Source organism: Nomascus leucogenys, chromosome 3 (genome assembly GCF_006542625.1).
Source record: "Nomascus leucogenys isolate Asia chromosome 3, Asia_NLE_v1, whole genome shotgun sequence".
In the NCBI taxonomy this organism is placed as follows: domain Eukaryota; kingdom Metazoa; phylum Chordata; class Mammalia; order Primates; family Hylobatidae; genus Nomascus; species Nomascus leucogenys.
The window spans coordinates 54,147,679-54,172,878 of NC_044383.1; the positions used below are offsets into that span (position 1 = coordinate 54,147,679).

General features: G+C 37.6%; 1 protein-coding gene and 1 non-coding gene across 2 annotated transcripts in view; both read right to left on the reverse strand.

Annotated features, from left to right (window-relative positions):
* Positions 1-25,200, reverse strand: part of MYO6 (myosin VI) — a 155,299-nt gene that overhangs the window by 27,510 nt on the left and 102,589 nt on the right. The window contains exons 14-23 of the mRNA XM_030809310.1: positions 24,332-24,423; positions 22,241-22,313; positions 20,611-20,738; positions 16,725-16,820; positions 16,238-16,411; positions 12,313-12,351; positions 9,645-9,738; positions 2,693-2,823; positions 2,523-2,600; positions 863-992 (exon numbers count right to left, since the gene is read on the reverse strand). Of these exons, the coding sequence (XP_030665170.1) occupies positions 863-992; positions 2,523-2,600; positions 2,693-2,823; positions 9,645-9,738; positions 12,313-12,351; positions 16,238-16,411; positions 16,725-16,820; positions 20,611-20,738; positions 22,241-22,313; positions 24,332-24,423 (1,035 nt within the window). The remainder of the gene's footprint in view (positions 1-862; positions 993-2,522; positions 2,601-2,692; positions 2,824-9,644; positions 9,739-12,312; positions 12,352-16,237; positions 16,412-16,724; positions 16,821-20,610; positions 20,739-22,240; positions 22,314-24,331; positions 24,424-25,200) is intronic.
* On the reverse strand, positions 17,278-17,380 carry LOC115834588. Its single transcript, XR_004029527.1, has one exon. It is a non-coding gene; the product is annotated as a small nucleolar RNA U13 (small nucleolar RNA).

Sequence of the window (25,200 nt, forward strand, 5' to 3'; positions counted from 1 at the left end):
TGTCATGTTTTTATATGTTTCTCAAATCCCCTTTTTAAAATGTAAATAAACATATATTTTTATTATTTTTTACAGAATCCTAGTTTTGGGACTTTCATCTTTTAAGATTTCAACATTTGGTATTATGGTGTTCAAGACAGTGTCTTTCAGGATTATGACAGACTTCCTTTCAAAGAACAGGATTTAAGAGGGGATGGTGGGGGAAGAGACTGAAACAAAAAACTGACACACCATTTTACATGATCTTGAAAGACATTCAAATAATTTAGACTTCACCTTTTATGAAAGGAAAGCTATAAAAGGCTTCTAGCTTAGAGAGATATCTCTAAGAAATCAGGAAAACCAGTCTGGGAGCTAATGAAATTATTATGCAAAAGATGGAAAAGGACTTCACTAAGGCACTGGCAAGAAAAAGGAAGGAATGTACAGTATTTGGAGAAGGAATCAACAGGATCTGGTGACTGACAGTATTTCAGGGATAACAAAGGAAAGTCAATTACAATTAGAATTTTTGGGGTATATGTATTGTAGATGCCATGCAGGTAGAAAGAAAAGTGCTGGTTTAAGTCTGAGAGATTAGGGGATAGTGAGGGTTGCAGGGACGAGAGATCAAGATAGTGAATTCTGTTTTGTTAGGACACTATGAAACTGACACTCCTATAACACATTTGAATAAAGAAAATAAGTATCATACACTCAAAAAATAAAAAAAGAAAGATCATCTACAAATAGGAACCTGGGACCCAGTGTGAACAAGTCTCAGTCTCTGTTGCCCAGCATCACCTCTGAGACAGCTTTACAACACTCCACAAACCATCTTAAAACCATGAAAGATCCTACAGGTGTAAAGGAAAACACCTACATTTGATGACTGAGAGTGAGCACCACTGAACTTTCTTCCAGCGACTGCATGTGAGCCAGTGATTGACTCTTTTAACCAACTCTGCTAAGTGGTCAGGGTCAGACTTCATGATCTGATCAAATTCTGCAAACTAGGAAGTGAAATAATTTAATATCAGTAGTAAAATATAAATGCATTTGAACACACAAAGACATGAAGTAAACAGAATTGAAATCCAAAATCTAACTGTCTGAAAATGGTCACGTCAATTACATAGGCCTTGGCAGAGAATACAACAAACCCAAACACACTTAGACACATTTTTGCCTCCTTTCTTTCTTCAGGAGCTGTTTTGGAGGTAAGGAGTTTACTTAATGCTAGGTAGCATATTCAATAACAAAAGTTGGGGGGGAATGACTTTTAAATTAGATGGCTGGCAAGAAGACTTTATTAAGAAAAGAATGAAAAAGAACTATTGTATCTCTGAATTGGCTCACCCACATTCTCAGATATCCTTATGGAGCTTTTGATAAGTGCATATTAGCTATATAACACTAGGTACCACCAAAATTATTCTGTCTCTCCTAACTTCCATTACCCACCCCCAACCTTTTTTGCAGTGGCACAATCTTGGTTCACTGCAGCCTCAACTTCCCAGGCTCAGGCAATCCTCCCCACCTCAGCCTCCCAAGTAGCTGGGATTACAGGCACGCACCACCACACCCAGCTAATTTTTGTATCTTTTTGTAGAGATGAGGTTTTGCCATGTTGCCCAAGCTGGTCTCAAACTCCTGGAACCAAGCAATCCCACTGCTTCAGCCTCCCAAAGTGCTGGGATTATAGGCATGAGCCACAGCGCCCAACCCCCATTTCCATTTTAAACAGAGATGAGAAATTTTTGCTACTAAGTGACAGACAACACAAATAAAAGAGCTAATAGGTTCTTAACTAATAAAATACATTATTTCCACTATATACCACAAAATTCCATAATGATTTCAATCCTATACCAAATATCCCACTATAATATTAAGAATGTCAAAAACCCATCAACCAATATAATGGCTTCTTGTAGTCAAAATTAAATTAAAGGTAACATAACGAGAGTAAAGATATTTAAATCTTTGTCTTAAGCGCTCAATAAATATTTCTAATTTTTCGGGAGTTTAAACAAGAAAAAGTGCTTTCTCTATGAGACTATTAGTTCTCAAATAATTATTAAAGCTCTAAAACAAGACTGTCCCAGCTTTGAATGAGGCCCAACACAAACTCATAAACTTTCTTAAAACATTATGAGATTTTTATTGCAATTGTTTTGTTTATTTAGCTCATCAGCTATCATTAGTGTTAGTGTATTTTATGTGTGGCCCAGGACAATTGTTCTTCTTCCAGTGTGGCTCAGGGAAGCCAAAAGACTGGACACCTGTGCTCTAAAATAAATAGGGAGTTTAGAATAAATATGTATGAGTAAAGCTAAACAAATTATGAACATTATATATAATTACCTTCCTCTCAACTTTTTTTTCTTTTCTGGGAAATGGTATGGAAAATGGCAATTCATGTTGTTAGTAACCATATAATTCAAGAATAATACAAATTATTAAATACTTTAAGATATTCACTCCAACCCCAACTATTTGTTTTCATGATATTACAGTTTAAAGTAAAAATGTATATTTACCTTGCCAGGTCTAAAAAATACTTTGGTTAACCCAAACTTGTAGTCATTTTCATTTAAGCCCAAAGCTTTAAACAAAGCCTGAAAAATAAAAGTTAAAAAGTTAAATGTCAATTATTAATAGAAAAGACAAGTTTATAGCTAAGAAATTTCAATTTGGGTGGCATTTATACCTTACAAAATAGTCTTGGATCCAATCTTGCAAGTTTATCTGGCATATACTTTTTGTACATGTTGTAGAGTTCATGAAATGAAGCTCGTGATGGGTAACCACCCTGCATCAAGTCCAAAACAGACACCATCCCTAGATTCAGGAACAAACATAAAGCACTGTTCAATCACTGTTCAGAAGTCCAAAATAACTTGTGAATGATCATTTTTGTAAGTTACTGTTTAGAAACGGGCAATTTATGAGAATTATCGGCAATTAAATATTACATAGGAAAATATTTACGCTCATTATGTCCCAACTTATCCACCACCTAAAACTACTATAGTCAAATTTGCTCTAAACCCAGTAAGACTCTTTTCTAGAGGCAAATTATTGGTCTCTAGACAGATCAAGTCTAACTGGGCGCAGTGGCTCATGCCTACAATCCCGGCACTTTGGGAGGCCACGCCAGGGAAACTGCTTGAGCCTAGGAGTTCAAGACCATCCTGGGCATCATGGCAAAACCCCATCTCTACAAAAAAAAAAAAAAGGCCGGGCGCGGTGGCTCACGCTTGTAATCCCAGCACTTTGGGAGGTCGAGGCGGGCAGATCACGAGGTCAGGAGATCGAGACCACGGTGAAACCCCATCTCTACTAAAAATACAAAAAAAAAAAATTAGCCGGGCATGGTGATGAGCACCTGTAGTCCCAGCTACTCAGAGAGGCTGAGGCAGGAGAACGGCGTGAACCTGGGAGGCGGAGCTTGCAGTGAGCCGAGATTGCACCACTGCACTCCAGCCTGGGCAACAGAGCGAGACTCCATCTCAAAAAAAAAAAAAAAAAAAAAAAAAAATAGAAAAATTAGCCAGGCATGATGGTGCATGCCTGTAGTCTCAGCTACTCAGGAGGATCATCTGAGCCAAAGGAGGTGGAGGCTGCAGTGAGCCTTGCAGGACGCTGTATTCCGGCCTGGGTGACAAAGTGAGACACTGTATCAAAACAAAACAAAACTAAGGGAAGATCAAGTCTAGTTTGTATCTTTTTTTCTGTTAGAAGACTCTGTGTCACAAACACAGTATATAAGGCAAAGCCCTGCACTAAACCATTAAACCACTTTCAAAGGCCTGAGGTTAATTTTAGAACAAAATTCCTGAAAGAATCTCCAAAAAGTAGATACATTCCCAAGTTATCATCAGTGCATAAGGCAAATGGAAAAGAAAGAAGAGCTCACTGTTTCACTATAAAGACTGCCTTTCCCTCACTTCTCAAAGCAACTAGACTACTGGGATGATTAGTCTATTGGATAAATATCTATTTTCAGTATAACTCTACTAAGTGGTTAATCTGAGTCTTGGGTCAATGTGAGCTTTTCAGGTCAGAAAAAGTGTGAAATAGGCAGGGAAAGGCTGAGCTATAAGTGACGCCAGGACTTTTATTTACAAGACCTAGATTTCAGCCTCTGGGACTATTCAAATCAACGGAGAAAGTAAGATTATTCAATAAATAGTATTACGACAAATGGCAAGCCACTTGGAAAACAAAAATAACATTAGATCCTTGTCTCACTTCTTACACCAAAATAAACTCCTGCTGGCCAAAAATTTAAATTAAAACAAACTCTAAGACTTTTTAAACCAGTGAATTTTTATTTTAAAGTAATCTCACAGGGAAGATGGCCTTTACAAGCAGTCAGATTGAATTTTAATCCATTTGACTGGCAAAGGTATAAGATATCATCTAGTACTCAGAGCTGATGACAGCGTAGGAAAACACACAGATGCATTCTTAATAGAAAAGTAAGCCAGTGTAACAATTTTGGATGGCAATTTGGAAATATCCCTTTGGCTCAGTAAATCTATTCTATGATTTTTCACACTTGTGGGCAAAGATACGCGTGTGGACAATGTCCAGATGTCCTCTGGGTCATTGTTGGTAATAGAAAAAAACCCGGAAAAAAACTAAAATATCAATTGATTGTGTTACAACCATATGATGGGATATGACATATTAATTTAAAAGAATAGAGCAAAGCTTAATCCAACCAGTATAAAAAATATATCCAAGACGTAGAGTTAAGTGGTCACCTCTAAGAGCTGAGATTTCTTGTTACTTATATTATTCTGTACTATTTAATTTCTGTTACTGTGAATTTTCAATATTAATTAATGAAACACATTAAAGAAATCATTCGTATGGGGGAAAAAAAAATCTCCAGAACTAGATTTAGCTCTAGGCTTTGCTTGGAGAAAGAAAAGTAAAGTTTGGTTAGTATCATCACAGTTTTTGGCTATTTGTATCAAATAAACAAGTACCTTTGGAAATGTATGCATCTAAGTCGCCAGGCTTGCCCTGCAGCTGCAAACTATAAACTGTCTCACAGTTCATTAAGAATATCATGGTGCTTAACAAATTACCAAGCCTACAACTGCTTTCTCAGCACTTGCAGCTAGTTTACTCTTAAGATGTTTTGAAGCTTAATTTTTTTTTTTTTTTAACCACTAAGGTGAATATTCTGCCTTCTAAACATTTCCATGAACTGGCTTTTACTCTTGGAGTCTGATGAGCGGCTTCTAGGTGCAGAGCTGCCACCCCTCTTTGCTACAAGACAGGCAGCACAGCCCCAAGGTTACAGAAGAACAAAACTTGCCTTCTCTCACCTTCCCCTACTTTGCCCTGGTGTTTGCCAATCAGAAGATAGTAATTTTAGGCCGGGCATGGTGGCTCACGCCTGCAATCCCAGCACTTCAGGAGGCCGAGGCAAACAGATCATTTGAGGTCAGGAGTTTGACACCAGCCTGGCCAACATGGTGAAATTCATGCTCTGCTAAAAATACAAGAATTAGCCAGGCATGGTGGTGGGCACCTGTAATCCCACCTACTGGGGAGGCTGAGGCAGGATAATCACTTGAACCCGGAAGGCAGAGGTTGCAGTGAGCCAAGATTGTACCACTGCACTCCACCCTGGGCAACACAGTGAGATTCTGTCTCAAAAAAAAAAAAAAAAGAGGCCAGGGCAGTGGCTCACGCCTGTAATCCCAGCACTTTGGGAGGCTGAGGCAGGCGGATCACCTGAGGTCAGGAGTTCGAGACCAACCTCAACATGGAGAAAGCCCGTCTCTACTAAAAATACAAAATTAGCCAGCGTGGTGGTACATGCTTGTAATCCCAGCTACTCGGGAGGCTGAGGCAGGAGAATTGCTTGAACCTGGGAGGCGGAGGTTGCGGTGAGCCAAGATTGCACCATTGCACTCCAGCCTAGGCAACAAGAGCAAAACTTCGTCTCAAAAAAAAAAATAGTAATTTTAGTAAAAGGTGCCTTAAATTTATTAATTCTCTTTAAAATGAAAAAAATGAAAATGGAAAGTTAAAGTACAATTCGAATCTTAAATATCTTTATTTTAGAAAGCTTCATAAATATTTTTATTTCTACAACTTACTGATTTTTGCATTTTCTCATCACCTAGCTACATGACTGGAACAAATTCTGTATCATTATCATTATTACTATTATGATATTTATTATTGGTACTTAAAAAAATCAAAGTATAATGAATTGGTATTATCTGTTAAAGTGCCAACATGTCTTAAGATGTTGAAATATACTGCTTATTGAAAGAGGAATCCTAGCTAAAGGATTCATCAGTAGCCCATACTCTCTCCACTAATCTGATAGCATATATAGCTAAATCTAAACAGGTGCAACTTGCCAGGACACTAGGTGTTCACTTAGGAAATAAAGAGGAATTCAAATGGGAAAAAAAAATTGACTTGAATATTACAAAAATACATCTCTACTTTATGGAAAATATAACAGACATAAACTACTTAATTTTCCAGTATTTGTTAGCATTAGTCACAAATAAATCTTCATATTTTCTACACTGTTCATTCCATTCAACAAATATTTACTGAGTCTAGTATATGCCAGGGAAACAGGAATGTATATGTAAGCCAAAACAGATGCAGTTCTCGCCCTCATGGGGCTTATGAAATAAAGGAGGGGAAAATAAAATAATTATACAAATATGTACAAAATTTGTAACTACAACTGTGAAATAAAGGCACTTGAGCTCAGCACCCCAAACTCAGGCTCCCCTCCATGTCAGGAATATCAAGAAAAGCTTTCATAGGAAGTGATGACAGAGCTGAGATGTGAAAGATAAAGGAAAAGGTACAGCAAGAACATCCCAAACAGAGGAGGTAGCATGTGCACAGGTCCTGTGCTGGGAGGAAATATGCAGCATTTAGGGAACGAAAATGAAAATCAGGGTGGCTGAAGGAGAATGGGGAGAGAGAGAGTGTAAAGAAATGAAGCTAGGGACACATGGGCCAGGCTCTAGGGGACCTCTTCACCCTAATACTAATCTGAAGCCATTAGAGCATTTTAAGCAGTAAAAGGACATGATGATCAGAGATGAGTTGTGGATAATTCTGGATGCATGTGAAAAACAGACTGAAGAGACAGGAAAATACTTAGGAAGCTACAGCAAAAATCCAGGTAAGAGATGGTGACAGCTTGGATTAGAGACTATCAGGACTCACTGTTTAGAAGGTTACATCAGCAGGACTGGGGAGCCTACCTAAGGGAATATACATCTGTGCTGTTCAACTTGGCAGTCACTAGCCACATGCTCTACAGCGGCACTAGCCACATAAGACTACTTAAATTTAAATTTTTAAAAATTACAATTAAGACCAGGCATGGTGGCTCATGCCTATAATCCCATCACTTTGGGAGGCTGAGGGAGGAAGATCACTTGAACCCAGGAGTTTGAGACCAGGAGACCAGCCTGGGCAACATAGTGAGATCCTGTCCGTACAAAAACAATTTTTTTTTAATTAGCTGGGCATGGTGGCACATGCCTCTAGTTCCAGCTACTTGAGAGGCTGAAGCAGGAGGATCACTTGAGTACGGGAGGTTGAGGCTGCAGTGAGCCATGATTGTGCCACTGCACTCCAGCCTGGGTAACAGAATAAACCCTGCCCCTCCCAACCAAAAAAAATTTTAAATTAAACAAAATTTAAAATTTAGTAACTCACTCATTCTTAGCCACATTTCAAGTACTTAGGAATCAAATGTGTCTCATGGCTACTAAACTGACAGGTATGGAAAATTTCCATCATCATGTAAAGGTCTTCTGGACAGTACTGACATAGAATGAGAAGAAAAACAGGCCTAACTTAAATCCTGAAAAATGATAACAAATGTCCAGGTAGAAGACAATGAGCCTGCAGGGGAATCAGGAAAGGTCAGAGAATTCAAAAGAAAAGCAGGGGCATAGACCATGTCAGGAACCAAGAAAAGGATATGTTAAAAGGGTTGGCCAGAGTCAAATGTGGCTATGAAGTCCACTAAAATAAGGACTGCAAAAGGGACATTTGCTTCAGAACAAGGCAATCACTGGTGACCTCATCAAGGTGGGAGCTAAATTATCCTGGAGTTAAAGAGTAAGTGGAATGCATGAAACTGTGAAAGCAATAATAACCTATTCTTGGAGAGAAAAGGAACTGGAGAAAAACAGTAAGGAGGAGGTAGCTGTAAGGGAATGTGGCTCAGAGATGAGATGTCAGCATGTTTAAATGGTAATGGGAAAGATCTATCTGAAAGGGAATAGTATGACAAACATAAACAATGCTGAAGATCTATGAAAAACTAGGAAGAGATGGCTTTCAAAGAACTATAAGCCTCAACCAGGAAGAGAGGCAATCCCTACTTTCTTAACAGAAGGGAAGGTTAAGTGGTAGGCAGAAGTGCTTGGTAGCAGACAAGAGAAGCTTTCGGATATTTAGTTAAGGAGGTAAGCCCATCTGATACCAGAGGCGCAGAGATTTGAGGAAAGCAGGATGGGTCTGACCAGTCTCTGATGAGAAACAGAATATGCTGACCAGGAAAACTTGGCAGGACAGGTTTGAGAGCCCTTTAAAGATCAGTGATGATGAATTTAACTGGTGCCATCCTGTCTTGTCTATCAACCCTGTGCAGACAATAAGAAAGAACAGAATTAGGTTCATCAATAGCTATGGTTTTGCAAGAGAAGTCAAGGGCAGATCCAGATTTGTGAGGCAGGGGCTGAAGCTTACAGGGGGACAGGCCTTTAGCGAAGCAGAAAATCACATGCAGGGCTTTGGAAGGGGTTTATTTAAATGAAGGACCCTGAAGCTTAAGTAATCTTAGCTTCATAGTAAATCTACCTCTCAAAGGAGCAAAATAAGGAGTCAGAGAAGAAGGAAGTTTAAGGAAGTATCAGGAAGCTGAGTTGGATCAAAAGATAAACAAGAAAGGAGAAGGCTGATACCTTGGGAAAAATTAGGGGTAGTGTTGGTGAGGAGGGAGGACGGGCATGGCATAAAGCAAACAGAGCAAGCCTGGTGCCCGAGCAAGGTCAGACATGGCAGGGTGAGGGGTAGGAAGTGACAGTTTAAGCAAATGCATGAAGTGTCACAGATGCAGAGGGAATCGTGTTTTCATTTTCTTTACAAGTGGTGGAGGGGGAAGAAAGGACAACAAAACCTACCTTCTGACCATCATGTGTGGAATGAGAAATGAACTACTGCTGGATTGAGAAAGCTGCCTACTTAAGGCAGATCCAGTTTTGCTGTTAGAGGGTGTTCATAAATGTTTAATGTGAAATTGTTTATTTCACAATAAACAACATCTCAATATTGCTCAAATAATTTGCCACCCATGCTTTTCTTTTCTTTTCTAAAACAGATCTTGCTATGTTGCCCAGGCTGACTTTGAACTCAGGCTGAAACAGTCCTCTTGCCTCAACCACCCAAGTAGCTGGCACTACAGGTGTACACCACCACATGAGGCTCTATACTTTTCTTATAATTAAAGAAAATATAAGATGAAAATTTTATTGCACTGTAAAATAATCAAGATAATGGTGAATTATTTGAAAATACTGAACCTATTAAATTGTATTTGAGCTATGACTACTAACACACACTGACAGAGATTATGAAAATACCTGAACACTGAAGCTGAGACAGAATTTGAGCACCTTCAAAGTGGTGGCTTGTCATCTTTAAGTTAGGTTTGATGCAACGAATAAAGCTTGCTCCCTAGGAAAATAAAGGTACTTTTTGTTACAATACATATAGCATCCTTAGTTTTCTGTTTCTATGAATACCTGCAACTTTCAAAGCATATTAACATTAACATATGAACATGTAAAAGTAATTACTAAAGAACTCAAGGCTGGGAGCAGTGGCTCATGCCTGTAATCCAGCATTTTGGGAGGCTGAGATGAGCGGATCACCTGAGGTCAGGAGTTCAAGACCAGCCTGGCCAACATGGTGAAATCCCATCTCTACTAAAAATACAAAAATTAGCCAGGCATGGTGGTGGGCAACTGTAATCCCAGCTACTTGGGAGGCTGAGGCAGGAGAACCACTTGAACCCAGGAGATGGAGGTTGCAGTGAGCTGAGATGGTGCCATTGCACTCCAGCCTGGGTGACAGAGTGAGACTCCATCAGAAAAAAAAAAAAAAAAACCTCAAAATTTTACAAGCATACTTTTTCTGCTTTAAAGCTTACAATGACTTTTTGAATTACTAATTAATATTACAAAAATACTACATTTTAGATTTGAATGTCAAAAACTGTAAAAAGAAAAGTCTTTCACTGTAAAGTTTAACACATTTAATTGTCTAACATATTTAAACAATACATTTTGCAGGCTGATGTACATGTGATTTTTTTCTATATTTAAATGTATTTATGTATGTCATATTTCTATGATAATAAAATTTCCCTATGACAAAAGGAGTAAATAAAATTATGCCCCTTAAGACTTAGGCCAAAGTGTAAAAGAAAACAAAACAATATTTTCAATCATTCTATTTCAAAAACATACAGTAGGTCCCTAAGCTGCGCTGTTGTACATTTTAACATTTTGTTTGTCAAACAATATTTTTTAAAGCTTAAAGGCATTCGTTTGGAATCAATTATCAGATTATGCTGAATGAGGTGGAAAGAATACTGATTATGTATACAGTGAAACGTATTGTTGAGTACTGAAGCTAATAGACATCCAAATAACTGTTTCTCTTCAAAGTAGTTACCTTGCAAATAATTATTTCAACAACGATGCTCCCTTGAAACACTTTTATTTATTTATTTATTTATTCATTTATTTTTATTTTTATTTTTGTTTTTGAGAGAGAGTCTCGTTCTGTCATCCAGGTTGGAGTACAGTGGCGTGATCTTGGCTCACTGCAACCTCCGCCTCCTGGGTTCAAGTGATTCTTCTGCCTCAGCCTCCCAAGTAGCTATGATTACAAGTGCGCCCCACCATGCCCGGCTAATTTCTGTATTTTTTAGCAGAGATGAGGTTTCACCATATTGGCCAGGCTGGTCTCAAACTCCTGATCTCAAGTGATCCACCCGCCTCAGCCTTCCCAAAGTGCTGGGGATTACAAGCGTAAGCCATGGCACCCAGCCCACAAACACTTTTAGAACACGTTTTAAAAATCCTTTTTTTCTATAAATCACAAAGTAATCTCATAATTTCAGAGCAGCACCCTATCTAAGAAATAAAAATAAAATACTCTCTTCATCAGACTTGGTTTTTAAATATACATGGCCTTAAGAGATAGATATTTGCAGCCAAAGAGGATATTAAAAAGATTTTTAATGGTTCCAAAAACTAATCTAACAGTAAGTTAAGCAACAACAATACTGATATAATAAATGTCTGGCTATTCAAAATGACTATTTGAAAAAGAATACGCAAGTTCTAACTAAGTGCTATGGCTCATGCCTGAAATGCCAGCACTTTGGGAGGCCAAGTCAGGCAGATCGCTTGAGTCCAGGGGTTCAAGACCAGCCTGGGAAACATGGCGAAACCTCCTATCTACAAAAAATACAAAAATTAGCCAGGAGTGGTGGTACATGCCTGTAGTCTCAGCTAATTGGGAGGCTGAGGTGGGAGGACCACTTTAACCAGAGAGGCGGAGGTTGCAGTGAGTTGTGATTGCACCACTGCACTCCAGCCTGGGCGAGAGAGAATGAGACCTTGTCTCAAAAACAAAAACAAAATTTCAAGTTCTGTGGATTTGTGTAAAAAGTAAGTCTTACTTTGGAATCATGCTTCATTTATATAAACCACATACAATTTCTTTCTATGATGTTTTCTCATTTAAGAAAATGGGGTGAATTACTAAAATGTATAGTTAAAAAACAGGCTTCTAATAAATTTTGTCTCTATAGCAAGGCACAAAAATATTTTGTCCATTTTTTCCACATCAGCATTGCCATGACTGGAGAATGTTACTGTAGGAGTAATAAAATAAGATTGAATTTCATGCCTAATCTTTAATCCTAAAAAAAAAAATTCTTCTCCACTATTACTACTTATTTTCACTTTCCTGAAACTGTAAGATAATCTTAATTTTTAAATAGTCAAGAATTCTATATATTTATAAAATAATCTGACTTCACATACATATTTGGCCTTCAGAAAAAAAACTAATCAAAACGATAACCATTTTTAAAACTAATTTTTTAAAATAAGGGAATAAAGTTTAAAATGTATTTTTAATTAGTACAGGGTTACTAGGCCTACTTGCATAATTACTAATAATAGTTTTAGATGACCAATAAAAACAACCTGTTTTCTTTTTAAGCGTACTCACAGTACTTCGAAGTTTATCCAGAAGCAAATTTAACTGTGTCTGTGAAAGAAAGGAAATCAGTTTATTATTTCAAAAAGCCAAAGTACACAGTGTCATGAGTTAATATTAGCTCTCCAGTATTGGAATAAAATAACATGCAATAACATCCAAATACAACACATTCCAGTTTAACAACCTCCTGGTACAGAAATTCTTTAACAGACAGCATCATGCAAAATGGCTAATGTAATGCAAGAACAATAACTTACACAGAAGTTGTGTAATTAAAAGACTGAAAATTAGCAATATTAAAAAACATACACACATATTTGCAGATGGAATGAATGAGGAAAAAATGTACAGGCAATCAAGGAAGTAAATGAAAATAGTGAGGATGCATTTAATAAGAGATCAATAGCACAGTCTTTGAATGTGGCAAACTGCAGTTTGTGTCACACACATTAAGAATGAAGACATGTTTAAAATATACACTAATAGTATATATTAGGACTGTTTTATGGAACACTTAGCGTAAACAAAATTGTCCTGCCTAGCTACAGAAATCCTCTGTATCTTTTTTTTTTTTTTTTTTTTGAGACGGAGTCTTGCTCTGTCACCCAGGCTGGAGTGCAGTGGCACCATCTAGGCTCACTGCAAGCTCCGCCTCCCAGGTTCACGCCATTCTCCTGGCTCAGCCTCCCGAGTAGCTGGGATTACAGGCGCCCACCACCACGCCCGGCTAATTTTTTTGTATTTTTGGTAGAGACAGGGTTTTACCATGTTAGCCAGGATGGTCTCGATCTCCTGACCTCGTGATCCGCATGCCTCGGCCTCCCAAAATGCTAGGATTACAGGCGTGAGCCACCGCACCCAGCCTCTTTAACATTTTAAAACATTTTACATTTCAGTTATTTTTAAATGCTTGGACAATTTTCTCAAAAAAAATTGACAATGAACATTACAAGTTACTATGCTTTCTTGTTTTTATAACATTGATTATGATGTGGTGTGGTTCAGTGTATTAAAATCATTTATTTGCCTTACTACCCTGCAAAATAAGTTAATTATATAAAATTTTTCTATCTGGATTTTATACTGAGATATTTATTATACTACATACAAAAGACAAACTAATGTTAATTTTTTTTTTTTTTTTTTTTGAGACAGAGTCTTGCTCTGTCGCCCAGGCTGGAGTGCAGTGGTGCAATCTCGGCTCACTGCAAGCTCCGCCTCCCAGGTTCACGCCATTCTCCTGCCTCGGCCTCTTCGAGTAGCTGGGACTACAGGTGCCCGCCACCACGCCCGGCTAATTTTTTGTATTTTTAGTAGAGACAGGGTTTCACCGTGGTCTCGATCTCCTGACCTTGTGATCCGCCCACCTCGGCCTCCCAAGGTGCTGGGATTACAAGCGTGAGCCACCGCAACCGGCCACTAATGTTAATTTTTAAACTAACATTGTATTAATCATAGCTATAATTAATAAGTATAGTTTACTGAACGTCATCTGTAAGTCAGGTACTGCTCAAAGCTTTTCATAGGAGTTATTATGTTTAATCTAATTAAGGATAGAACAAGACAATCCTAATTAAGGACCTCATTTTACAGGTGAAAGTATTGAGATCCAAGGAAATAAATAACTTGTCCGAAGTTACGGAGCTAATAATGGCAGTCATGATTCCAACATCGGCCTGATACCAAATTTCATTCTCCTATGAGTGATACTATTACAGTATACATCACATATACTGAGAGGCTTAAGTTATTAAAATGGAATGGATTTGTCATTGAATTAAAGAAATACAGTTGTATCCCACTTATCTCATTGACAGAGTTCTGACAACTGTAATCAATCTGAACCACCATGCCTGAACAGTATTAAAGTGACTAATTTGGAAAGAAAATAACTGTCACAAAGTCCAGACTCCTTCATCCACAGACTAAGTACAGTATTCTCCAAACAAAAAAAAAATGGAGATAAAGTCAAAAGAATAGAAGCATCAAAATAAACTCTTAGCAGCTGAAAAAAGAGGGAAGAAAGTCAACTATCAAAGAATAGCCAAGGACCATAAGGCTTAAGAGTAAAAAACCTTAGGCAACTCATGCTTTATGTGTATTTTATTTTTATTTGAAAACATACAAATACTCTTATAATAGAATTGTGTTTCCATCAAAAAGGATAACTTTTTCTAAAACACTAACAGTAAAGGGTTTATGTTTCAATAACCTGAAAAAGGCACTTTCCAGTAGAAAATTGCTGGTTTCCAGTGCTGTTGGGTAACTGAAGTATTGCTGTAAATGATAGCCTGTTTTGTGTTTATTGCCTTATATACTTCCATTTTAATTTAATGAGCTATTCTATTTAAAATTAAGAATCTATTACTATTTCATTTCAAGGTATCTCAGAGAAAAACGTGAAATATTTTATTATTAGTATCATTCAGCTATCACTTTCAGTGGCTTAATGTAAAAAAATACATTGTATTAAATATAAGCAATTATAGGAAGTTTCATGGCTCAACATAAAAGATGATGTAATCCAAAGAAAAACTGTAAGAATGTCTTTGTTTTTATTTATATTGTCTAAAATTTCAAGTATGCTCTTATCAGCAATACTACAATAATATTAGAGTAGGAAAATAGTGAATGACATTCATTTCATATAGGCAAATATACTATTTTTAAACCAACCTGCTATCAAATGTCAATTCAGAAATAGAAGAATATTCAAATAAAAAAAAAGATTGTTCATTGAATCAGAAACTCATAATAATGAATATAACTTACAACAAAATTCAAGGCTTTTTATTCAGTTACCTAAAAATATATTATGAGGTTTTTCCCTGTATTTATGTTTAAGCTTAAAAAAAAACTAGCTCTTATAAATATTTTATCAACTTAGTTATTTAGAGCCCATTTCAATCCAAAATAAATTTGGGGAGGCTTATATTATCAGTACCATAACATTCTGACACTTAAATCTTTTTCCTAATTACATTATTTTAAATATTTAAAGTACATATAGTGAAAGGCAAATGTAGAGTTTTATTATAAATATAACAATAATACTTTGTAGAAATATATAAGAAATTAATTCTCTTGTATACATTTTTTGTTCTACATATTATAGTTTGTCATTCATTAAACTCATAACATCACAAATTTTAACATTATTTTTTCTACACTCCTCAACAACTAGAACCAATTAGTAGTGTTCTGTTTCTAAGACAAACCCTGTGCCATTCCTTGTCAGACCTTGAAGAATAAATTCCTGATCCAAAATTAATAAAACAAATGAAATATTCTTCCATGTTAAATAAGCAGTTTGAAGAGTTTGCCACACCTAAGTGCTTATCTTTAACAGAAGTTATTAAAAGCTTTAATCAAATTTTAGTGTAATATGCACACCCAAAATGCCACTGTGAGAGAAACACATTGAAAATGAATTACAAACGGAATCATTAACTTGAGATGGGCTCTTTTTAACATGGCAGCCACTTTATAAATAGGAGTCCATGAATGCGATCATTTACCTGAAGCCCCTGGCTGTGCCTGCTTTCCTCTCTCAACTCAACTAGTCCTCTCTAGCCATCCCGAGCTGGACTACTCCAGCTAAAACAAAACGGCTGAATGAGGAAGGAAACAGAAAACACATGGGAAAGAGAAGGTTTGAAGGTCAACCAGACAGTATGCAGAAGCAAGAACATTAGGAGAGGCAATCAGATATGTTAAGAACCAAGAATGAACACATTCAGAAAATTACAAGCATTTCTGTATGTTCAATTACTAGGCCTACATTATGATATTTTACATACAAATATCAACAATGCAGGGTCTGCTCTTGAACTTCACTGTGAGATTTCTGACAGCGATCTACATTATCCATTTTAGAATATAAAACAATAATTTCATTTTAAATATAGTAAAAAAAATTAAATAACACAAATACCTTAAACTTGTTTCCCACACTGATGAAGCTAAGTTTTCCTGCTTTTTGTTTAGTATCTTTGTTGTTATTTGTGGATGATTCAAATAATTCCCGTATAAACTTATCTCTGGATTCACATATTAAGGATTCAAGAGACATATGTAAAGCATCATTATTTTTCTCCACAAACTGGGTCTGAAAAATAAACAGGAATATTTCTGTCCATCTTGTGATAATATCACTTAACATGGCTCTGTCCAAAGGAACTTTCTGTGATGACAGAAATGATCTGTACCTGCACTGTCCAACGCAGTCACCACTAGTCAGTGGGGACACTGGGCACCTGAAGTGTGGCTAGTGTACTGAGGAATTGAACTTGTAATTTTATTTAATTTAAATAACAACATGTGAAAAAATTAATAATCAACCACATGTGACTAGAAGCTATCCTACTGTACAGTGCAGCTTCAACATGAAATGGTTTTCTCCTTATAAAAGTTATACTCACTGTTTCATAACACACTGCCCCCGCAAAATGCCTGATAATGAAGCCTTCATCATCTCTGATGTTCCTGTGAACTGCCAGCTTAGATTTTCTGGGAATCTGAAAAACAATACATATATGAGTTATTAAATGATCAAAAATATATTACAGAATCATTCTTTAGAAAGCAACTGAGGTATAAAACACTTAAAATTATACAGGAAATTTTCACACTTTTAACAATTATACTGCCTTTATGTATTGAGTATGCCTTAAAGTATCAATAAAATCTAGCAAATATTTGGTATAATCTCTTAGGAAAGAAAATAGGTGTAAGACACACACACACACCGAGAGAGAGAGAGACAGAGACAGAGATGGAGACAGAGAGACCTAAAAAAAAACACAATTTAAAAGCACATGCTTGTAATAAAAAAATTTTTTTTTAAAAAAGCACATGCAAAACACAGTCGGCATTTTACAAAGTTAACCACCTATTTCTAAAGCAGTGGTTCTCAACCTTGGTGCTCTATTAGAATTACCTGGATAACTTTTTAAAATCTATCTATCTCTTTCACGTCAGATGAGTAATGTGCCAACACATTAACAAGGCTGAGGGAGGAAGATCTCACACATGAGCATGAAAATCCAATCATCAGGCTTATGAACTACAAAAGGATCAACCTGGAGAACTTTTAAACGTCCCAAAGCCCATACCATTTATATCAAATGATTTCCATGTGCAGCCAGTCAAAGAAACACCTGACATCAGCACAGGGACTCTCCTACCGTTTCAAATAATATAGCCTAACATATTTACACAAGGAGCCTGAATTTATTTCAAGAAAACTAAATCATTTTAGGTTGTACCATTTAATAATAATATCTCATATGTATATCATAAAGTTTCTAAAATGCTTTCACTTACAAGATCACCTCTGATCCCCGAAATAACCTAAGGGTAAGAAAAGTGATGTTGGGCTAGGTGCGGTGGCTCACACCTATAATCCTAGCACTTCGGGAGGCTGAGGCAGGTGGAATGCTTGAGCTCAGGAGTTTGAGACCAGCCTGAGCAACATGGCAAAACCCCATCTCTATAAAAAATATGCAAAATTAGCCAGGCATGGTGGAGCAGGCCTGTAGTCCCAGCTACTCGAGAGACTAAGGTGGGAAGATGGTTTGAGCCAGGGAGGCAGAGGTTGCAATGAGCCAAGAAAGTACCACTGCACTCCACCCAGGGCAACAGAGCCAGACCCTGTCTCAAAAAAAAAAAAAAAATGACATCATTCAAAATTGAGAGTCTACTGCCATACCACTCTGAATGCGCCTAATCTCATCTGATCTCAAAAGCTAAGCAGGGTCAGGCCCAGTTAGTACTGGCCAGGCACGGTGGCTCATGCCTATAATTCCAGCACTTTGGGAGGCTGAAGCGGGTGGGTCGCTTAAGCTCAGGAGTTCAAGACTAACCTGGGCAACATGGCGAAATTCTGTCTCTACAAAAAAAGAAAGAAAAAGAAAAATCTAAAAAATAAAATTGAGAAAACTGACTTGGGAACCTTAGAGGCTTGCTCAAGGTTGAAGAGGTAGCAGAACAGAGAGGCTCTTCCCTGTGGGAGGCAATACACCAGGACAAGCCAGAGTGCAGGCTCTGCAGCCAAAGTGCCTAGCCTGACTCCCAACCTACCATTTCTTCACATGCCATATTAGGCATGTCACTTAACCTCTCCTTGTATGTCTCCTCATCTATAGCATACACATCTAACAGGATTAAATAATTCAAGTAAAAGCATTAGAATAGTGCCTGCCACATCTAAGTGTTCAATAAATGATTATTTTATTTATTTTCAAAAAATACAACAAAAGGAATAACCTATATAAAATAGGATTTACTGCTTTACTCTTGTTCTTGGTTGACAAAAGCAGCCAAGGCCCATTCTTGATGCTTCAGTTTACTGTCTTTTAAGTCACATGCCGCTGAGACCCTCGTGACAATTCTGTTGACTAGCAATTAGTGCCCCTGGTAAGTCACCTGCTTGTGACTCTAGGTGCCAACTCCTGGTAAAGGTAACCACACATCCACAGGCTGGTCATAACAAAGACCAGTGAGCTATTAAGGAATAGGATTGGATATCTATCTTCAATTTTAGCAAAAGTTTTGTTGAGGATCCATATTGTTTTATTTCTATCTCCACTGAAGTAACAGAAATAGGTTCCATATTACAAGAAATATTTAGGGATACAGAAGAATTGCAAGTCAATGGAGCAAGTGGTTGTGAGATTTTAGTCCCTAGTGAAGGTTAAAACAATTATATCAGCTTTTCAGGTAAATCCATTTCACCTATTTACCACTGATTTTGTTAATGATGAATAGAAACAAAACTACCTGTTACCATTCACTTAAGTTTCTGGATTCATCAAAGCAATAATCATTACACTATGTTACAATCTCAAAATAATATACAGTTTGTTTGGGAGGCAATTTTGCCTATTAGTTCCCTAATTCCACTAAGCAACTCTAAACAGCTTTTCTTTTTCACTCTCCTGTTTGTTGTTGTTGTTAATGATGTTGTCTATGAGATGAGGCAGCACCTATCTTTGTGGTTGAAACTGACATCCATTTGTGTGGCTAGCACATTGTCTGTGCTAGCCAGGCTCCTTCTAGGTACAAGGATGGAACTGTGCTTTTATTACCTCAGGTGACGATGGCTGAATGAAAAGACAGGCTCAGAAGAGGTGAACACGAAAACATCTCAATAGCCACACAGTCCATCCTCATGGAAAATGGCTCCACTTTTCATTGCCACAAAGACTCAAGCACAGCTCTAGGACCTAACAGCAGTTCAGAAACCAGGTCTTCTGGGCCGGGCACAGTGGCTCACGCCTGTAATCCCAGCACTTTGGGAAGCCAAGGCAGGGAGATCATGAGGTCAAGAGATTGAGACTCTCCTGGCCAACCTGGTGAAACCCCGTATCTACTAAAAATACAAAAATTAGCCGGGCGTGGTGGCACATGCCTATAATCCCAGCTATTCAGGAGGCTGAGGTAGGAGAATCACTTGAAACCGGGAGGCGGAGGTTGCAGTGAGCCAAGATCGCACCATTGCACTCCAGCCTGGGTGACAAGAGCGAAACTCTGTCTCAAAAAAAAAGAAAAGAAAAACAGAAACCAGGTCTTCTGGCCTTTTAGAGTGCACCTCTCATTTATTTCTACTGCTGTCTGTCTGCTTTTCTCTTTACTCTACCTAATCTATTGCTTCAGATTCAATTTCCCTCTCTGAGTGTATTTTCCACTCAAAACTCCTTAGGAAAGAGGGTCAAAATGAATTGGCTGATCATTATCTAATATGTATTGCCTGCACCAGTCAAGAGTTCTAAGCCACAACCTTAACTGCTGGTCTTACAAATAGGCAGACAGATGGCTGCTTGCGACTCCCAGTGCCAACTCCTGGAATGTGATCAAGGTCACAAAACAAAGCAACTGATACCCACTTAGCTCAGAAGGGAGACCATGAAGACAGCAGGTAATTCTCACTGTACTTCTATTTTTTTGACACAGGATCTTGCTCTTTTGCCCAGGCTGGAGTGCAGTGGCATGCTAACAACTCACTGCAGCCTCGACTCCCAGGCTCAAGCTGTCCTCCCACCTCAGATACCCTAGTATCTCAGACTACAGGCACATCATATGTATTAGACAGGTGAAATGTACTTTTCATCAGAGAAAAAGTCTCTTGATTACATAAAAATCAAATATAAATATCCATCTAAGGAAGATACTGTGCTGGATATAATATAGTTGCTCTATACACGTCATAATTTTTATTCTAATTATCTAATAATATCTAATAGCTAATGCACCTTTTTAATAATGTCTCATCCCACCATAGTCTCAATTTCAGAATGGCAAACTCACAGTGAGTCGAAAATGATCCTTGTGCTTTTGGTGAACTACAGATGTAAAGTGTTGATCACTTGGCTGGGGAAGGCGATTTTCTTCATCCAAAATATCCAGTATTCCCACTAATTTGGCTTCAATTAAATCTATTTCAAAAAATGAAAACACTCACAATAGTGTAAAAACATAACATCTGAAAGATATGTGAATAATTCACTGATCACAGATTTCAAGGACTGATCAGAAACAACACAGCATGTGATTCTATATGTGTTCTCTCAAAAGTTATAGAGAGCTGACGGATTTTTATTTCAAATCTGGCCATTTATAAAAAAGTAACAGTATATATTTAAGATAGGTTTTAGAAAAGCTACTACATAAAGAAAGCAAATGACTATAATAAGCATTCCATTTGTAAACCAGGAGAAGAGGCTAAGGAATTGGAAATTCCTCCTTTTCCAAATGACAGCTATATTCAAAGTAAAGTAAAACTACAGAAACTTCTACATGCATAGCTTTTTAATAATACTTTTAGAAACTGATGTAAATGCTTTCAAACAAAATATGTAACAACACATTTTTACACCCTTTCCATTCATTTGAAATTCCTTCCTGTCCAAACTAACTGTAAAATGTAAACTGCTTGAATACAGCATATAACAATTATTAAGTGGAACAAAGCTATAGGACATAGGAAGAGAAAGATTGTAACTACATTAGTGAGAAAACGATGCTTCTTGGGTAATTAGTGGTAGGGAAGGAGGGGCATGCTGAACTAAGCTACAAATGCGAGTATTCTGATCGATGTAGTACGAGGTGAAAGTGGGCTGAAAGACAAATGGAAGGGGAAGAGTTCCAGCCATATCAAACCACACAGTCAAAGACACAGAGATTAGAAAGGGTCCGTGTGTTAAGCAAGTGTGGAGTGGACCAGATGAAATGTGAAAGTGCTTTGAAAATTTATACTGATGTAAAGTAGTATTATTATTATACTATTTTTTTCAAATCCAGCACATCAGTTACTGACAGGATTATCAAACTGTGTTTTAAAAACAAGGCTTGCCCAACAGTTTATTTTAGAGATGGGGTGGGAAAGAAACGGAAGACTGAAAACTGGCTGCGGGGCTGCAGGGAAAGGTTTCTTTACCACTAAAATGAAAGCAGAGGCTCTATTCTCCTGCTGCGCAGTGTTATCTGGCTGTGACTCATGAAGCCAACTCGCAACCAGTTAGAGGATGCTGTCAATGCACAGAGTATAGCAGAACCAAGAGAATCACATAAAAGCAGGGCAAACCCTGACAAACTTGCCTGGAGCCTGGCCTAACTATGGACTTCCTCAGGTGAATAAATCTCTTTACTGACTAGGCAATTAAGTTTCCCCCTTAACCAATTCACATGCTAACTATTTAAATAGGAAAACATCCTTCAAAATAAATAGAAGGGATTATAGAAAACTTCCAACAAAGATACCTTTGATGTCTTGGTAGGAAAAAATAATTTCCAAGCAGTAATAGAGAAGTAACCTTCTCTCAAATACCAGTTTCAAGTCGCATAACAAGTAATGTCAATTAAAAAGCACAGAAACAGTACTAAACATATTCACTATATCTTCCCATATTTTTCAAAGGTGGAGTTAAAAAACACATACCTATACAGTCCTGATTATCCACATAATGCACTTCATTAACACCTAAACCTTCTTTTTGATATAGTTCTTGTTCCTAAAAATGAAATAATCATAATCATAGATACAGAAGTACTGAGCAATAGTGAATTTTGTGCTGTTTCTGAACATAACATTTACTAATTAGAATGCAAAGGTTTATACAAACTGGTATAGCCTTAAGTGGTTTTCCAAAAACATAACAGATTTTGAACATTTGCAGACAGGCACTAAAGGAAATAGCAATTAACTGCAAATGGGCTCTAATACCAACACAGTGATATATAGGAGGCATACATCACTTGGGGAAAATAAGTGTAATTTAGAAGAGCAATATATGATCAAATTTGAGTCCTCAAATATGTCTTGTGTCTTCTTAAAACTTTTAAAGGGATTTTATCATAGATGGATAAACTATGCAATGAACTTAAGTAAATATGTTTTAACATTGTTTCCTGAGTGTTTAAATATTTCCTCCCATGAGAGATACTAGAAAAGGTTTCTGACATTCTAGAAGGCACTGTCCACTTAAACACATCTCAATTTGAAATTCACATTTATTTTAAAGGATATTAAAAAGGTGAGCATAAATCAAAATACAGTCTCCTTTTTACAGTATTTCTAGATAAAGTTTTTTGGTAGGTTGGTGTAGAAGGGAAGGATTAGCTTATGTTAAATTAGAGGCATGCAGGTAAAACTTCACATGGTAATAGAACTAATGTGACTGGATAAACGTTTTCAGAGAAATTATCTTACTGGTAAGTACCTGTTTTACCTGTTTGTTTATGCCAGAATTCATTTAACTATAGAATGTAAGTAAAATGTACAAAAGCTAGAATGTGCTGGGAAGCCCACAAAAACATAAGCATAATAAAAATGTGGGAAAAGATAGAAAGGGTGGGAATAGGAAATAAAATTATTGCACCTTTCAGCCCAGATACAGTACAAACAGCTGACAGTCCACAAGGTGGCATGACAAGTAAAGTACTGCCCAGAGGCACTCCAGGACAATGGATGCATCAAATTTCCTGACTTGGTGGCTTTGCTGCCAGACAGGGAAAGGTGAGCCGGCAGCAGAGTAGGGAGAAGCAGAGAGACCTGAAGAAGGGGAGGTACAGTCGGGCATCATGGCTCATGCCTGTAATCCCAGCACTTTGAGAGGCTGAGGCGGGCAGATCACCTGAGGTCTGAAGTTCAAGACCAGCCTGGCCAACATGGTGAAACCCCATCTCTACTAAAAAATATAAAAATTAGCCGGCCATGGTGGCGCATGCCTGTAGTCTCAGCCACTCAGGAGGCTGAGGCAGGAGAATCGCTTGAACTCGGGAGGCGGAGGTTGCAGTGAGCCGAGATCACACCACTGCACTCCAGCCTGGGCAAGACTTCATCTCAAAAAAAAGAGTGGGAGATGCCAAAGGCAGGGATGCAGGTAGAAAGTTGTTTGGTGTGGTAGAAGTAGAGACAACAGGCCAGGCACGGTGGCTCACGCCTGTAAGCCCGTTACTTTGGGAGGCCAAGGCAGGCAGATTACTTGAGGCCAAGAGTTCAAGACTAGCCTAGCCAAAATTGTGAAACCCTGTCTCTACTAAAAATACAAAAATTTGTCGGGCATGGTAGCCCGTGCCTGTGGTCCCAGCTACTGAGGAGGCTGAGGCAGGAGAATCGCTTGAACCCAGGAGACGGAGGCTGCAGTGAGCCGAGATCACACCACTGCACTCCAGCCTGAGCAACAGAGCGAGACTCTATCACAAAAAAAAAAAAAAAAAGAAGTAGAGACAACAAAATCATAAAAAGAAACAGAGCTTCAAGTCTATTAAAAGTCACTAATAAAAACAGATGTTCACTTCTGAGGAAGCCCCTATTAAGGGTTTTTATCGGGTCCCTAAACTTCAGCTGAACCATTAACACTTCTGATGTGCCCGAGCCCCGGGGCCTCTGCTGGGCTTCCCAGATTCCCTGAGCCACCTTCCGTTATACACCATCCGTCCACACCTATCGGTAACTGCAGCATATCTCTTCCTTGAAATTTAAAACAGCTTTATGCAGATCTTAAATTAAACTTATAATGGCAATTACCTCCTTCAGAATCCTTTCATTAAAAAATTGTTGAAGTTTTTCATTGCAATAGTTGATGCAAAATTGTTCAAAACTGTTATGCTCAAAGTACTCTGAAAATATAAAACCAGAACCAAGAGTCATTATGAGATCAACTTCATATAAATTTATCATAGAATAAAATGTAATTGTAATAATGGCCTAATTTAAAATTAGGTTAAATTTATATATTATATATATTTGTTCTATACTTCCCAAATATTCTCATTTCAAGACAAAACTTTATAGGTATTAAAAGTATTAAAAATACCCTGCTTCAGTTGACAAATAAGGTGTTTCTCAAATGAGATAAATGTTGTATACTAAAAGATATAAAATGTAAGCCACCTGTAACTATTTATTTATTTTTGAGACAGATTCCCTGTCCCACAGGCTGGAGTGCAGTGGTACAATCTTGGCTCACTGCAACCTCCGCCTCCCACATTCAAGTGATTCTCATGCCTGAGCCTCCCAAGTAGCTGGAATTACAGACATGTGCCACCACACCCAGCTAATTTTTGTATTTTTAGTAGAGACAGGGTTTTACCATGTTACCCAGGCTGGTCTCAAACTCCTGACCTCAAGTGATCTGCCGGCCTCAGCCTCCCAAAATGTTGGGATTACAGGCATGAGCCACCGCACCTGGCCAACAATTTTTTAAATCACAGGTATTAAAGCAATCTAAATTAAGCACAAAAATGACTTAAAATACAAGGGCTTTAGAAGATTTTTTTCTGCATAATCTGTAAAATTACTTATCAAAAATGCTGTGGATACCAATTCATTTCTAAAATCAAGAGATTATATTACATGATGTCTAAGATACACTCGGCTTTACAATTTTATAATCC